The following is an 18,791-nucleotide window of genomic DNA, read 5'->3' as shown; positions in this document are numbered from 1 at the left end:
CTGCTGGAATTTTCTCAGGTTGAAAAATCAGAAATATATACAGGTGTATATGATAAGATCAATTAAGTTCCCAATACTTGTTATATATAATGAGCTCGGTATTTTTTTCAGTCAAAAGTCTCATTGTGACCTAACATTGAATAAGGAATTGGAGCAAAGGTGAATTTTCTCGGAATATGGGAAATGAAATAGATTTGCCCTGTCCAATTTTTATGCTACCACAACTTTATGTTCGGGGGCATATTGATTTACCCCTGTCTGTCCATCCATACCAATATGGGTTATTCCGCATAACTCCTCCTACAGCTTGAATCCTAGGAAGTTTTCACTTTGCTGTCTGTACATATATTGAAGGTGTGCATGTGGTCAGAGGTTTGATTTTTAATATTTACTCTTTTTGGAGACACAATAATATCTCCAAGAAAGTCCTACATTGACTTTTGTTGTTAAAATACAGTTACTAAGAGTCGATTGCAAGGGCATCACTTTATCTAGATTTCCATCTACAGCAGTTTTCAAAATAGATAAAACTTGCATTTTTCCCCTACCTACTATCTTAAACAATATCAGCCATGTTGGTTGGAAGGCAGGATTAATGGACACAATTGTTAAACAAGAGAGGGACGAAAGATACCAGAGGGACCAGACACACCAATGATGATTGGGGTCTATTTTGAACCAAATTGGCCAGGTAAATTTAAGAGAAGTTTTATTAAAGTTAACAGACAACAATGTGCAAAAGATTATGGACGCCAAGTGATTAGAAAAGCTCACATGACCATAAAACAATAAGTAGGACTGCATTGTATGGCGGTTATTAAGTTAGTATGAATTTCAGTGTGTACACCAAAATATAAACATGAAGTTCGGGTACATTTTTAACAATATATGGCTATTCATTCATCATGAAAGAAAACAACATATATTACACAAGTATCTGTTTTATTATAACAGTATTTAACACATGACAAATATGTAAGTTCTCTTATGTACATAATTATAAAAGTATTACAACACATTTTTTTCCAACCCCCCAAAAAAACAAAAAGAAAAATTCTACCTTAGCCTCACTGAATCAAGACATTTTACCTTCATCATGACAATGATTACATGATTTAAATTGAAACGAAACATAATTTAGCTGCATATAAATATATATATTTACAAATAATATGAATCAGTTATATTTCATATGTAAGACATAAATGTTTTTGAATAATGAAATACATGACAGTTCTGATAAATTTAAAGACAAGCACAAACAAATCAAGTGTGTCAAACCCTGTGAAATGTGATAATTGTGGACCAGTAAAAGTGATTAGAACTATTTTGTCTGGACTGATACATATATATCCTAACAAAATTTTAGTTTTTTAGAAAACATACATACAATCTGACAATATGGAGATCCACCTAAATTCCATATCAATTTATGAATTTTTTCAAACCCATTATTTTCATTTCAAAAACATCACTTTGATTTGACTTAATGCCTATAATACTTAAAATTTCTGAATTAAAAAATGGACCAGTGAGTTACAACTAATATGGTCGTTTGTAATACATTTAAATTTGTATTGGTATATTAACTCAATGAATAGAAAGCCCAAATCAAGGGTGTTATACCAGGGCTAAACTCTTATGATTAGATGTTTGCTTTCTGGATTATGAAGTTAAATATGAGAAGATACTTTAGTTTGTATAAAATAATTTTAAAAAGTTAAAAGTAAAAATTGGGACACAATATTTTCTGTTTATTTGCTATAATACAACAACTAGGAATATATTCTACATTTTAATTTGTAAAATTAATTATATGAGTTATCTCCCATTATAAGGCTGAATTGAACAAAGTTTCATTCAATACAAAAATATTGTGTATTGTGAAAGTATAAAGAAAAAATCACTAATCTGTTCATGCTTACAAAAGAATTGCACTCCTTCCTCAAATTCGCATGAATTCATTTCTTTTACTGTTTTTTTTTTAATAAAAAATAAGAAAAATTTATCTCTTTACAGATTCAAATCATAAAAAAATACATTTATTAAAATAAATCTGATGTTACGTATTCCATTTAAAATGCTAACATTAAAATATCAGACATCCTGACTAAAATGATAACAACAATCTGTTTGTATCTGCTGACCGTCTAACAATATTTCTGTTCATGTCATCTTGTTATTCACCAGTCCTTCCTGAAATAAAATAAAAGAAATCATTCCCTCATTAAGGTGGTACCTAACACTACAGGGAGATAACTCTGTAAAATCAGCTAAAGGTTTTAATTACATTGTGTCATTAACTGTAGTTTGTTCCTGAGTACCAGACATAATAATATGCATTTTTTTGTTGCGATGTTTTGTGTTTTGACCTGTATTTGTAAAAACGTTGTTAAATATTTCATCAACATTGTATGGTTTGCTTGGAATTTTTGTTGTCATTGTAATATCATAACAATCTGATGTTGAACAAGTTATTTTTGTTTCAGAATCAAATGCATTCTGGGTAATGTTTCAGAATCAAATGTATCCTGGGTATTGTTTCAGAATCAAATGCATTCTGGGTATTGTTTCAGAATCAAATGTATCCTGGGTATTGTTTCAAAATCAAATGCATTCTGGGTATTGTTTCAGAATCAAATGTATCCAAATTTTTTATAAATTCCATGTTTATTTTGTACCATAATGTTTTGAGCAGTGCTATACACTTATTCCAACAGCAATATGAACTTTTTAGTAATTTGATACTAAAGCTACTGCAAGACATGACAACTAGAGGCTCTAAAGAGCCTGTGTCGCTCACCTTGGTCTATGTGCATATTAAACAAAGGACACAAATGGATTCATGACAAAATTGTATTTTGGTGATGGTGATGTGTTTGAAGTTCTTACTTTACTGAACGATTTTGCTTCTTACAATTATATCTATCATGAACTTTGCCCATTAGTAACAGAGAACTATATTTGGTAAAAATTTACATAAATTTACCAAATTAATGAAAATTGTTAAAAATTGACTATAAAGGGCAATAACTCCTTAAGGGGTCAATTGACCATTTAGGTCATGTTGACTTATTTGTAGATCTTACTTTGCTGAACATTATTGCTGTTTACAGTTTATCTCTAACTATAATAATATTCAAGATAATAACCAAAAACAGCAAAATTTCTTCAAAATTACCAATTCAGGGGCAGCAACCCAACAACCGATTGACCGATTCATCTGAAAATTTCAGGGCAGATAGTTCTTGACCTGATAAACATTTTTATCCCCTTTCAGATTTCCTCAAAATGCTTTGGTTTTTGAGTTATAAGCCAAAAACTGCATTTTACCCCTATGTTCTATTTTTAGCGGTGGCGGCCATCTTGGTTGGTTGACCAGGTCACGCCACACATTTTTTAAACTAGATACCCCAAAGATGATTGTGGCCAAGTTTGGATTAATTTGGCCAAGTAGTTTCAGAGGAGAAGATTTTTGTAAAAGATTACTTTAATTTACGAAAAATGGTTAAAAATTGACTATAAAGGGCAATAACTCCTAAACGGGTCAACTGACCATTTTGGTCATGTTGACTTATTTGTAGATCTTACTTTGCTGAACATTATTGCTGTTTACAGTTTATCTCTATCTATAATAATATTCAAGATAATAACCAAAAACAGCAAAATTTCCTCAAAATTACCAATTCAGGGGCAGCAACCCAACAACCGATTGACCGATTCATCTGAAAATTTTAGGGCAGATAGATCTTGACCTGATAAACATTTTTATCCCATGTCAGATTTCCTCAAAATGCTTTGGTTTTTGAGTTATAAGCCAAAAACTGCATTTTACCCCTTTGTTTTATTTTTAGCCGTGGCGGCCATCTTGGTTGGTTGACCAGGTCACGCCACACATTTTTTAAACTAGATACCCCAAAGATGATTGTGGCCAAGTTTGGATTAATTTGGCCAAGTAGTTTCAGAGGAGAAGATTTTTGTAAAAGATTACTTTAATTAACGAAAAATGGTTAAAAATTGACTATAAAGGGCAATAACTCCTAAACGGGTCAACTGACCATTTTGGTCATGTTGACTTATTTGTAGATCTTACTTTGCTGCACATTATTGCTGTTTACAGTTTATCTCTAACTATAATAATATTCAAGATAATAACCAAAAACAGCAAAATTTCTTCAAAATTACCAATTCAGGGGCAGCAACCCAACAACCGATTGACCGATTCATCTGAAAATTTCAGGGCAGATAGATCTTGACCTGATAAACAGTTTTACCCCATGTCAGATTTGCTCTAAATGCTTTGGTTTTTGAGTTATAAGCCAAAAACTGCATTTTACCCCTATGTTCTATTTTTAGCCGTGGCGGCCATCTTGGTTGGTTGACCGGGTCACGCCACACATTTTTTAAACTAGATACCCCAATGATGATTGTGGCCAAGTTTGGTTTGATTTGGCCCAGTAGTTTCAGAGGAGAAGATTTTTGTAAAAGTTAACGACGACGGACGACGACGGACGACGACGGACGACGGACGCCAAGTGATGAGAAAAGCTCACTTGGCCCTTCGGGCCAGGTGAGCTAAAAATGTACTTTATTTTCCAAGAGTTACATAACTTTAACTGTTAGATTTTCACATGTAGTACCATAACTTTCTGATGCTTGAATTAATTCATATTTTTGTTGGAATTTGTGAAAGAAAGATACCTTTTGAAAGGAGTAAGTAAGGGCCGATTTTGGCCTCGAATTTCAGGTTCATCTGGCGAAAGATTTTGGAAACTTTATAAACACTTAAGTGTCTATTTCAGTTGATACAATTAGTTTATGTGAAAGATTTTAACTGATTCAGTCATTACAAACGCTCTGATCCAAGCTTTAAAATGAAAAATCTATCAAATATGCCAAAAAATGTCACCTTTCAGATGGTTTTTGCCAAAAATGAAAGTGGCCGCATCCGTGTTCATCTGACAACCTTTATTTATGTTATGTATTAACATCAAATACAACTTACATTTCAATATTAAGAATGAACACAAATGCGGCCACTTTCATATGCAACAGAAACCGTCTAAAATTTAACTAAAATGCTAAAATTGTTAAGATTTCAATCATTTAGCATGACTTAAAGATGCTAGTACCCAATAAATGTGCATTGTATTGTCAAAATAAGCTAATACAGTACGCCCAAGGAGTTTGTAATCCCAAACTCCATACTCCGATATTTTTTTCCTGGTGTACCACCAGGAAACTCCGACATCCCTCCCAAAATTCTCGGAGAAATTTGGGAGTATTCCCTCCGACTTCCGCGTAAATCCGCTACCTTTTGTTTATTGTATTAGCGACATCTCTCCCAGTCTGGTGTGACGCGGTGTGACACCAGGTAATTAATTGCCCTAATCCGTCTGATCTATGCTGGCACGCGACAGTCAAGGTATGAGAGATTTCTAATGTAATTAAACAATTGTATTTCCTGTCTATTGATTATCAGGTTATATCTGATTGCTTGACACAAATGAAAGATTAAAATAAAAAGCAAAACGTTGTTGTTAATTCTTTCAATTACTCTGTACATTTTAATCAAGTTTTTAAACAACTATATTTGATTTTGACTTCCGTTTTTTTTATCAGTAAATAAATATTTTATTTACTAAAAGAGATATAATTGTGCAACAATAAACGGAGACTAACGCTGAATAAATGAGGGCAGTTTAAAGAAAAATTACACGTCTCAAAGTTTTTTATACTACAAGTAAAAAAGAAAATATTATTCCTTATCTGTTATGCTAATAATTCTACGCCATTTCCATTTTACGATTACAAAATAAAAGTTTTAAAATCCAAAACGTTGTTGTTAATGCTTTCAATTGCATTAAAGTTTTATAAAAAAAAATTATACTTGATTATGACCTCGTTTTTTATTTATCGGTAATTGATATAACTTACGAAAAGAGACATACTTGCGTGAAAATAAACGGAAACTAACGCTGAAGGTATAAAATGTGAGCAGTGAGTTTAAAGAAAATTACGTGTCTTAAAACTTGTATATGCAAGTAAAAAAGAAAATACTATTCACCATTCGTTATGCTTAATAAGTCTACGGCATTTTCTCTTCACGATTAGCATTACTTTAGGATATAATACATTTCGGCTACAACAGGAATACTTCTATAGCTGCATCAACTCGTCGTTGCATAATATTCATTTACGCACAATGAATGTAAACCTTTGTGTTGTATTTAGAACAGTTATCTTTAAATATTTTTAAAACAATTAATTGCCGTGGGAAGACGACACGCATCTCAGTGATCAACAGTACGTGGTTGAACTTGAACTTGACTTCGCTCACAATATTGAATGCTAAAAATAGTGAAATCAATTTTGTCCACGAGATTTTTATTTGGCGGGAAATAGTATCATGTAACAGTAAACTCAGGTGACCTTTCTGGATAACCGTGGGAAAATTCATGTAATGATTGACATTTGTATGCGTTAAGATTGAGGCTCTAGAAGGTCCTTTTACAATTGATTAACCGGATTCTAAATTTTATTCCTTTTCTGAATAAACGAACATCAGCCTTTTATTTATAGGTTTCTCAGTCAACAGAGGACATAAACCTGGACATTATTTATACTTCCATAGTCAACACTATACATTAATGGTAGATGAAAACAGGATGCATGTCGTTCAGTTCCTGATGGGCGTTGGTAGAGATCCTCTGTGAAAATGTGTCGATCGTAAAAATCCGATCCACATTTTTTTTTACATATTTCTTTCTTGTACGATATAATTTCATTTTAATATTCTATAGTATAAATTGTTGAAATACTTCTTTTTATATTTCGCTGAGGACTTTTAACAGCAGTAAAATACGGATTGCGCCAATCCAATTTTATTTTAAATAATAAAAGATCAATAACAGATAAAAAAACACATGATTTTATTTCTTCATATAATTAAATAAGGTTGTGATTATTGTGTTGTGTCTGGGCGGGGAATTATCTCAGTATTTATGAACATAGGGCTGCCACATTGCATACAAAACTATTTGTCACTTTACAATTTCTTTTTTAAATTCAAATATTTCAAGTCGGTAATCTATCGAGGTAGTGAAACATAATATTTTACATTTCAAAATAAATTGAAAGTAACAGAGTTCACTTGTTGGTCCGATAAATTAACTCTAGGGTTTGATTTAGATTGGACAAATTACCGTAAAAACAACATTTTGTTTTAAGCCAGTTGATATTAATTATATAATATTGAACTATTAATGAACCGGATATTCACTGAGTAGGTCATAAAAGGTTCTAATTGTGGTAAAATCATCTTTGTTGAAACTTTGTTGAAAAAACAAAAATTATGACCTGATCGGACGGACTATAATGAAAATACTAAATAAGTGTTTTATTCGTATTTTTATACGTTTTTACGTTTTATTTAATATGACAATGACATGGGCATATACATACAAGAATAATTATCTTATTTTAAATAAAAATGTCACACTTTTATCTGACAATGAATGGACATTTAAATAACGTATTTTAAAGCACACAGGTGCAATCAAGATCGATTAAATGTACAAAGGTAATAAATCTGGCTAATCCGATTATGTTGTCACACGTCATTAATTTTCAGTTCATCCGATGGGCAATAAACCAATTAACAGCCACGCGGTGTTGGGAGAGAATCTTTGGAGGAAATTGGGAGTAGAATCCGTGATTCGCGGTGTCACACCGCTACACTCGGAAATCAGTGATAAAAGTTCGCGATTACAAACTCTCTGGGCGTACTGTATTTATGTAGCAGAAGCATTCTACTTTTCAATATATAGCTTAAAGTTTACATTTTAACAATTTTGTAAAACTGCTATATTTTGGGGCCAAAAAGGGGTCTTACTGGACCTACTCCTTTTCCAATTTGTCATTCTAGAGTTGTTGGTGAAAAAAAGTGATGAAAATTTCATTGGATTGATGGACTTACAGAAGTACATACAGATGTACAGGGTCAAATAAAAAAAAACATGTATGAATTTTGCACATTGTTGAAGGCAGTACAGTGACCTATAGTTGTTAATTTCAGTGTCATTTGGCCTCTTGTGCAAAGTTGTTCAAAGTTGTTTCATTGAAAATTATAGCACATCTTCTTATTCTAATATTTCATGTGTATGTGTAATGTGAACTAAATCTTTTCCGTATTTTCATTATTCCATGAAGCCTACAAAATATCACTTACTTTCTGTCCACTGGTGACCTTGACCTCCTTCTGTAAGGTGAATTTGACCTACAAAAAAAGAGAACAATATGAAGTCTGCTTTTGTACTTTTGTCTTACAAGCTAATTGTGTTTCAATAGATTATGTCAAATCAAAATTTATTATACTATTTTTGATGAAATATAATGTGAATAATCCTACCAAATTTGAAAGCTTTTTGCCAGACAGACAAATACTTTAACTATGTCAACAACACAGAAGAGGTTACATAATTTAAGTGTGTGTTTACATTTACTGTACATGGATTCATTGATTTTTGTGAATATTTGATTTTGTTGTTTTGCCAAAGGTCTGCATAGAAAATGAGTTCATTGTTTCACATTTAATATTGTGGTTCATCTTTCCAGTGAAATCCAAAAATTGGCATCCCACAAAAATAAAATCAGCAGTAGCTGTCTGACATGTTTTTATTGGAGAAAGATTACTGGTTTAATTTTCAGTTCCTGATTTGTAATATACCAACTATCCTGTGTTCAGGTTGCTGATAGATTTGAGTGTATATCCATAGAAGTGAACATAATGATGTGATAGGAGTATAAAGCCTTCTTTGTACAAAAACGACATGCAATCTTAACTTGCTAGTCCACAAGGTAACAATTTACAGGAAGACATGTAACAATATCAGCATACATTATTCAGACTCAGAGCCCATTAAGCCTCTGATCTTACTGTTGTAACCTTGCCTGAAAAGAGCAACATACTTTTTAAGATGCTTTGCTTGTTCTTCAGATGTTTTAAGCTTGAATGTAAGCACTGGAGGGGAGCATGATACCAACTTGCAACTGAGAATTTCCTGATTAGTAAAATTTCACAATATTCCCATGAATAATTATCAAACCCACCTGCTACGACTATCACTTCGTCCTCGTCTCCTTGGTGATGGTGAGTCCCTGCGTCTTGGAGGAGGAGACCTGAAAAAATATCAAACACGGCATCAATACATTATATTCATCAAGATTTAGTAGGGGAAGCTTCCTTATGAAAAAGCATTTTATTATCCCTAAAAAACACTTACCACTAAAAGGGTATATTTTTTAAAAGGTATTTTTTTAACATATAATTATTCAACTTTGCAAATATAGCATTGTATAGTTTGAAAGTCATTTTTTCCATGTGTCAATGAGTTTTCATTTTACTGTTTACCATATACAAATTCTTTAATTAATTTTATAACAAATATATATAAATATATGGTATAATCACAAGTTTATTTTGATGTTTGAATTCTGTTTTCCCTTTAGACATGAACATTTAATTTTCATTTGTATACATTATTGGTAATGGAGATTATTTTGTATACAGCTTTCTATGTATACTGTTACTTTCCAATTGAAAAATGGCACCTTTGATGTCTTCTGTCTCTTATTATGTGGACGTGTTGGACTTCCCTTAACCAACAGTTGTGAAAAAGCAAATCTATTGACCCTCTACCTACAGGTTAACTCTGCCTGATATTACTGCACATCCTTAATTCTTTTTAAATGATCAAAAAGAAAATATTCTTATACTGAACAGTAATACAATGTAAGGATTTTTAAGGAATCACTAAACTTAAAAAAATAATCAAAAAGGGTATTAATTAGACAGTAAATTAGATGTAATTCATGTGCATGTATAAAAGATAGAATATCAGAATTTATCTATAATTATCAGTATCATCTTGATAACAGATACCTTGCTAATTTTCCTCCGAAACACCTACAGCAAATGTACTTCAGTACAACTGCCTGTATTTTTAGACACATTCATGTATCGACAGTATCGTGAATATGCCTAACTGTGAAACAAAATCATTTCCCAAGCTACCAATTAATTAAGAACAAACAAAAAGAACTGGAAAAATACTTTAAAAAAAACATAAGAATGAGACTGCCATAAATTAACTCGATGCAGATACATTGTTATAGACAAAATATAATAGGCTACAAAATAAGGTGTCATTTGACATTTGTTGGTTTTTTTTTTAATTTGGCATATAGATCTTATTAAACTAGCTACATGTATATATAGTCTATTTTTAATATAAGTACTTACAAATGTAATAAATTTAAAGCTTTTTGTTTTTGAGAATTGGGTAGATCTTTGAATCATTCACAAAATGTGTCAACTGGTGAATTAAAAAAAAAATGTGGTATGATTGCCAATAAGACACCAGAGAATAAAGGACAAGGATTTAAGAACTGAAAGCTCACAGATGACCTTCAACATAAATATGTAAATTTATTTTTATATCTAATTCTACTGTCTATGTTGGGATGCTGACTCCCAGACCTATATACCACATATAATTTTGAGAGACATCTTTGTCCTGCCCAAAAAATATAATTATAAAAATTTTATCTCTAATGTTAGCACATGGACCTATTTTATTTTAACAAACTGACAATTTTCAATTAAAATGTACATTTATTAAAATTTTAATGATATATTGCAATGATCTTTCACCAAACATGCTGAAATATTGTCCATTTTGTTCACGGGGTCAACAAATGATTCTGCATCAAGTTAATTTAAGATGGCAAATGAGTGTTAGTAAGGCAACCAAAACAGGTCTAACTTTGTTAGATTTCATAACACACTAAAACTTTCTTCTGCTGAAAAAATTACAATTTAAATGAACTGGTACCCTATTCCATGATGATTATGTCAGATGAGGTGACAATTTGTCGATGTTTAACCCCATGCTTAAGAGATGAAGCTGAGAGTTGATATTAGAGGTGCTTGTTGAAAAAGCGTTGGCTGAGGAGTCAGTTGTTACATGGTCTTGTTGATAGCGTTGACTCAGAGCTACGGTTGATTAGATGTCAACGTTGAGACCTGAGGAGGTTGTTTTTTGATGTGATGCCTGATGACTTGTTTGAAGACAAAGAGGGAGGCCCTGTAAAGGGTGCAGTCATCATATTAATAAATACAAAATACATATAAATTTCTACACAATTGAAGTCATGCACAGTGGTGTCAGAAAACATTAAACATAATAATATATTATAATTTATCAATGTGCTGAAAGAAGAGATATTACATATACAGATTTTTTACATAAATAGGAAAATATTCATACAAGCTCAATTAGATGGTTCAGTATTCCTATTTTTTAAACAGGGGAAGTAACTCAATAAACTGGATTAATAACTCATTAATTAAACTAATGCTAACTTAGATCAGAAAACATAACAGGGATAACAAGAATCGTAAATTTGCATTGAATTATCTGCCTTTGTCCTACTTGTACGATAAAGAAAATACTTCAACTTTAAATAAAATGTACACCTACACATCATTTTATAAATTGAATATTGCAGCAGTTAGTCTGTTTTTACTGCATTTGCTTGAAAAGGGTATGAAATGAACCGTTTTTTATGTGTACTCGAAAAAAAATTGTAGAGAAAGATGCTCAAATTAAGAATAGATAACCGACAAATGACCACTTTTATCAAAAAATGGAGATAACGATAATTTCAGTTGCTGCAAAATATAAAATAGTTTCTGTTTATGCCTTAATAAGAAATATTTGTTTTAAGAGTTTTACTAACAGTAAACCAGTTTGGCGGCTAAAAGTTGAGTTACTGCCCCTGTTCAAGAAATGCAATTGAAGAATCAACTTCTGTAGAAATTAAATCCAATTTAATTGTGAAATTTGTTAAAGCCTTTTAAAAGATTAAACAAAATTGTAACCAGATGCTCCGCAGGGCGTAGCTTTATACGACCAAAGAGGTTGAACCCTGAACGGTTAGGGCAAGTATGGACACAACATTCAAGCTGGATTCAGCTCTAAATTTGGATTGTGATTAAATAGTTGACACAGCATAGGTTTCTGACACAGAATGAATGTGTTCTAATGAACTTAAAATTTTTGTTTCTCTTAGAGCAATTCACTATGCTGTTGAATATTAATCCTCTCAAAAAAATGTTTGAAGAAATTTTCTTTTTTATTTATGAAATTTCAAATGAGAAAAATTGAACCCAATTTTTTTAATCACATCCCCCTTTCCCTTATTCCAAAACTAATCTCAATTAAAATTTCTAATGGAGTTTGCAACAATAACTACTCATTTAAATACATCATAAAATATTAAGATGTAAAAAAACTGCTTGTTATCACTGAATGGTAAAGATTATTTTAATTTATCAGTTGGTAGTAAAAAGTGAATATACATTGTATATTGTATATAACAAAGATTTAAGTTGATTCTGGACAAAGAAAGATAACTCCAATTAAAAAAAAATCTTGCTATTGCACAATATTTTGCAATTAGATATTTCTTGCTTACTATTCTGGACAAAGAAAGATAACTCTAATTAAAAAAAAAATTGATATTTCACAATATTGTGCAATTAGATATTTCTTGCCATTGCGCAATACTGTGCAATTGAAAAGACTTGCTATTGCACAAAACTTAATATAATAATTTTAGATCCTGATTTGGACCAACTTGAAAACTGGGCCCATAATAAAAAATCTAAGTACATTTTTGGATTCAGCATATCAAAGAACTTCAAGATTTCAATTTTTGTTAAAATCAGACTAAGTTTAATTTTGGACCCTTTGGACTTTAGTGTAGACCAATTTGAAAACAGGACCAAAAATGAAGAATCTACATACACAGTTAGATTTGGTATATCAAAGAACCCCATTTATTCAATTTTTGATGAAATCAAACAAAGTTTAATTTTGGACCCCGATTTGGACCAACTTGAAAATTGGGCCAATAATCAAGAATCTAAGTACATTTTTTGATTCAGCATATCAAAGAACCTAACTGATTCATTTTTTGTCAAAATCAAACTAAGTTTAATTTTGGACCCTTTGAACCTTAATGTAGACCAATTTGAAAACGGGACCAAAAGTTAAGAATCTACATACACAGTCATGACAGTTAGATTCAGCATATCAAAGAACCCCAATTATTCAATTTTGATGAAATCAAACAAAAGTTTAATTTTGGACCCTTTGGGCCCCTTATTATGTTGGGACCAAAACTCCCAAAATCAAACCCAACCTTTCTTTTATGGTCATAAACCTTGTGTTTAAATTTCATAGATTTCTATTTACTTATACTAACGTTATGGTGCGAAAACCAAGAAAAATGCTTATTTGGGTCCCTTTTTGGCCCCTAATTCCTAAACTGTTGGGACCTAAACTCCCAAAATCAATACCAACCTTCCTTTTGTAGTCATTAACATTGTGTTTAAATTTCATTGATTTCTATTTACTTAAACTAATGTTATTGTGCGAAAACCAAGAATAATGCTTATTTGGGCCCTTTTTTGGCCCCTAATTCCTAAACTGTTGAGACCAAAACTCCCAAAATCAATCCCAACCGTTCTTTTGTGGTCATAAACCTTGTGTCAAAATTTCATAGATTTCTATTAACTTAAACTAAAGTTATAGTGCGAAAACCAAGAAAATGCTTATTTGGGCCCTTTTTGGCCCCTAATTCCTAAAATGTTGGGACCAAAACTCCCAAAATCAATACCAACCTTCCTTTTGTGGTCATAAACCTTGTGTTAAAATTTCATAGATTTCCATTCACTTTTACTAAAGTTAGAGTGCGAAAACTAAAAGTATTCGGACGCCGGACGACAACGACGACACAGACGCCAACGTGATAGCAATATACGACGAAAATTTTTTCAAAATTTGCGGTCGTATAAAAACTAACATAAAAATAATTCACTTTGAAGTCATGTAATAGAATTACTGTGATACAAGAAACATAAAATATATGAAACAGTTCTAACATATATGAGTATTTAAAAGTTGAACAAAATTTTGAAATGTTATTTTGATCTGAAAAGGTTTAGGCTTCACATACTCAGAATTAACAAGATAATCAAATTAAAATACAAATATTTTCAATCCTATATATATATGATTCATTAAAACAGACTATTGTTTTATCTATGTTTGTTAATTCTAAGTACTGAATACATAAGGAATGTCGATTGGAGACCCTGACCATTTACATATATAGTATAAAAACCAAACATTTTTCAATAAATTTCCTAAATCCTTCAAAATTTTAGTGAAAAAGCATACTTGATGTAATATTTCTATAAGTAAATTTATAATTTAATATTCATAATTCCAATGTTGTATACTAAGACCATCACATCAGTTAATTTAAAATGATTTCCTGCTATAACATTTTCTTTCCAACTTTAATAGACACTATCATACTATCTTACTTCCGTTATTTTAAACCTTTTCTTTCATCATATTTTTCCCCTGCACATATAACAGGTCTTAAGGTGGTACCTAACACTACAGGGAGATAACTCTGTACAGTCAGCTAAATGTTTTAATTACGTTGTGTTGTAAAAGGAATATTAAGCTTCTCAATGATCAAAATTGGTGTTTATCAAACTGCTATATAACCAGTGTAATTTTTCTGATAAAATGGTTGGTTTCAAAATTTTTAAAATTTTTATATTTTTGTCAAAGGGTCAAACAAAGTAAATACTTTGTCAAAATTTTAAGAAAATTAAACGAGCCAAATTAATTTTAGTTAAAGTGTTGGGTACCACCTTAAGATTAACATAATTTTTCCCTCGCACATATAAGAGGTCTTAATTAGATTAACATAATTTTTTTAACAAATATATTTTAATGTTTGGTTTGGATACTTGTAACACTTTTACATCAACATTTTAGCGGCATGCATTCATTTAGCCCAGCAGGATATCTAAACATTGTGATGAGGTGTGTCAAATAGTATTGTTTTTTAGTTGATTTCATAAAAAAATATCCTTAAAATAAAGTCTAGCCTACATGTACATTTGTGTCAGAATTTTCTGTTATTGTATCAATTAAGGAATACAATGACATTTGTCTGGAGTAATCTACCTTGAACGACCTCTTCCACCACTATAACCACCTCCTCTACCTCCACCTCTACTACCACCTTGTCTCCAGTCATCTCTGTATCCTCCACCACGTTTAGGAGGACCATCTTTACCCCATCGTGACTTTCCTGATGACATTTCTACTTGCACTCTTCTACCATTTACTCTCCTGTAAAATAAAGTCAATAAGCCTGACTAAGTGTCACATATTTGTTTTTCATTCATTCCTATGTACATAAATAAGGCCGTAAGTTTTTTCTTTGTTTTACATTTGACATTTAGGAGTCTTTTAAAGCTGACTATGCGGTATGGGCTTTGCTCATTGTTGACAGCCATACAGTGACCTATAGTTGTTAATTCCTGTGTCATTTGGTCCCTTGGCTTGTTGTGAGTTGTCTCATTGACAATCATACATTTATACCACAACTTCTTTTCAATAACACTACCCATCTAATAATTAAGGCACTCATAATGTCATCTTTTTCAAATTTTTTTGTCAATATGAGCGTTCTTTTTTATAATTATAATCTATAAAAACATTTATTAATTTATATTAGTGAACATTTCAAAGAAAACTACTGTACATACAGTATTTCCTGCATTCATTTTAACATACAAATTAACGTATCTAATTTAAATCAACTTTAACAATCCAATCACCAATAATTATCAATCAAACAATTTCTACCAGAAGATTCAATCAATGCCAATCAAAACTGTAAGAACCACTTCTGCTCAAATGGTTGAGCAAAAAACAAATCATCCAATATCTGCCAACACATTCTAAAGTGGTCCAATATTAATGTGCCAATAAAGTGGTCCAATACATGTTCTTAAATGCACATTAATTAGTCATTAGTGGTCCAATACTAAAGTGCAAACTGTTTTTTTTCGTGCCATCTTGATTTCAAGTGGTCCAATACTTACGTGCCATCAAGAGCCTTTGTAGCATCTTCAGCATCCCGGGGATCTTGAAATTCAACAAAAGCAAATCCTGGAGGGTTTCTAGCCACCCATACATTTCTTAGAGGTCCATATCTCTGGAACACATCTTCTATTTCTTGTTTGGCAGCACCATAACCTAAGTCACCAATATATACTTTACAGTCCAGACGCCAGTCCTTTGTTGCTCTTGCCGCCATGGTAACTACAACAAATAAAGCAATAAAAATATGTCACTTGTTTCGTTTAGGGTATATATATATTCACCATTCTCCTGTTGCCAATTTCTTTCATTACTTTTCAAAACTAGAATACCATAGCAGTTGACCATACTGTTATCACCAAATTTTTAACTAGCAATGAAAAGCACGCGTAAGACACTTTTGATGTAATTGTGAAAAAGGTAGACAACTGTTTAATTAAATCAAGGAACTTGCATACAAGAAATAAATAACATATTTCTGAAGTTGAAATTATGATAACAGGCATCATAATAATATTGTCTTTAACCATGTTAACATGTTTGTAAGACCAAATAAATTCTGTTTTTCAATAGTTTTACTTTCCCAGCCTTAGTCGCTCACCTGTTAATTTTTGCTTAAATCTTTCATCAATGATTATTTTTGCTTTTCAATACAGGTGAGGGACTCAGGCTCTTGAGAGCTTCTTGACTATTTCATCAGGCATCACAATAAGGATGCATGTGATATTTCTGGAACCAACATTTTATGATGACTGACACATGGACACTAATAAAATTAATATCAGCATGATCGGGGGCAATTAATGATTATATGTAAATTGTCATGAATTATCTGCTTCACAACTTGGAAAATTGAACTATTGAAATAAAAAAAATCAAGTCAATTTGATAAAGCAATTGATGAAATAGAAATGTAAACCAATAATGTAAAAAAAATATATTACTTTAAGGACAGCAAAATAAAGAAAAGTAAAAAAATAAGATTATAGAAGAAGATAAAAATGTCATTGTCACAGTTAAAAGTATTTTCTTGCCATCATTCAGTATTCTGAAATGCAGTTGACAACATCTTCCATGTCAATGGGTTTAAAGTCTGTGCAATATATAGTTATTTAATAAACCAAAATTTTGTTTCAGTCAATAAATGTGACTTTTAGTTTAAAAAAAAACATATAAAAACAGGAATCTTGTGTCAAACTTTTCCATATATATTTATCAATGATCATGATGATACAGCAGGATCTTTAAGATTTTTTTAATATTTTGGCTTTTCAGTTTTTAAAATTGCATTTTCTCCCTTTGATTTTTTACTTTAGTTCTCTTCAAAAGGTTAAAGTAATATAGCAGACGAAATATTTTCAGAGGATGCGCACAAGGAAGTAAATGGTGGGATTATCAGATGCTTACCAGACGAGACTGTAGTGGAACATAGAATGTTGTAATTATGTTTGATAAGTTTTTACGCAACCAAGGATATTTAATTGAATTCCTATCAATAACATACAGAGCCTTTAAATCTATGTTAAGGGTGCACTTAAAATGTAGTTCTAAATGCAAGAGATACCACACAAAGGGTGCCAGCAAGCACTGTTCAAAGTGGGTCTTATTGGGGTCTAAGCGTGTTGGGGAATGGCAGATTTTTTGTAAGCGTGTTGCAGGATGCAGGATATTTTGTAAGCGTGTTGCAGGATGGCGGATTTTTTGTAAGCGTGTTGCGGGATGGCCTATTTTTTGTAAACGTGACACATGAAAGCCAAATTATTGTGCTGTGAAAACGGGATATGAAGTCTATTGGGACACAGGAAATTACAAAAAATGAAAATTACTTACATACAGAGTGTAAGTGAGATACAGGAATCTGACAAAATAGTAAGCGGGATTCGGGATCAGATCCCCCAATGAGACCCCTTCAGAGCAGCCACCCATTACATGTATATATAATTTTTTTTTCTTCAGGTGTTATCAATTTGTGTGTGCAAGTTATTTGTATCAATAATTTGACAAAAGCTTTCATTAGACTTTTCATTTTAATTACACGAAGAACAATATATAAGTAAATTAAGTATGCGTGCCATCTTGAATCCAACACTGAAAAGGCAGTCGATCGGATTCCCAATAATTGAACCATTTCGTGCATTTGATCATTAAAAAATATTAGCTTTGTGTTTAAAGTAAATGTATTTTTTAATTTTGGTTACTTGTATGCAGAAAGATTTGTTATTTTTGTGTTTTTGGCAAAATTATTCGTGGGAATCTCACACCTGATATATTCTGTTGCGACCTTGACCTGCAAAGAGTCGACACAATGTTAAACAACGGAAGAAAGACGTTAGCGGAAACGTTCAAATTACGGAAATCGCTGATTGAAAACATAGAGATATGAAAAAATCCATGAAAAGTACTAATATCAATGAATTATTTTTTTTCTAAACGTAACTCTAATATAAATAGAACTAGAGTATACAAATCCTTGATCTGGGTAATTATAACATCCAGAACAAAAACCTAGCCGACCACCACTGAAAGATGAATTAGATATCGCACATTTTACGAAATCCAATACAAAAAGATCACCAATGAAAGATTAATCAGATATCACTCGTTTATCAAAATACAGCACAAAAACGTCATATTGGCGTAGGAGCTTTAAATGCACGTGAGTTTCGGTCCATTTTTCTGTTGGCGTGATCAATTTGTATGAATTTGAGTTCTGTGAAATTTTATGTAAATTTTTGTAAGTTTTTTTATTCA

At 31.6% G+C, this 18,791-nt stretch overlaps 1 protein-coding gene across 2 annotated transcripts; it reads right to left on the bottom strand.

Annotated features, from left to right (window-relative positions):
• Nucleotides 1-925: 925 nt before the first annotated feature.
• Nucleotides 926-18,383, bottom strand: LOC139482311 (RNA-binding protein 1-like). 2 transcript variants are annotated; one of them, XR_011654826.1, is made up of 7 exons: nucleotides 18,302-18,383; nucleotides 16,043-16,262; nucleotides 15,117-15,284; nucleotides 10,877-11,147; nucleotides 9,112-9,180; nucleotides 8,231-8,278; nucleotides 926-2,196 (listed from the first exon to the last, which is right to left on the bottom strand). XR_011654826.1 is itself a non-coding variant. In XM_071266115.1 (6 exons), exons 2-6 carry the CDS (start codon nucleotides 16,255-16,257, stop codon nucleotides 2,184-2,186), a joined length of 513 nt encoding a protein of 170 aa, XP_071122216.1. In that variant the 5' UTR covers nucleotides 16,258-16,262; nucleotides 18,302-18,383; the 3' UTR covers nucleotides 926-2,183. The 2 variants fall into 2 exon arrangements, 1 of the variants encoding a protein (XP_071122216.1); XM_071266115.1 differs by lacking the exon at nucleotides 10,877-11,147.
• Between the last annotated feature and the right edge of the window lie 408 nt (nucleotides 18,384-18,791).

Source organism: Mytilus edulis, chromosome 7, assembly GCF_963676685.1.
Source record: "Mytilus edulis chromosome 7, xbMytEdul2.2, whole genome shotgun sequence".
NCBI lineage: Eukaryota > Metazoa > Mollusca > Bivalvia > Mytilida > Mytilidae > Mytilus > Mytilus edulis.
This window is presented reverse-complemented; position numbering and strand designations above follow the sequence as displayed.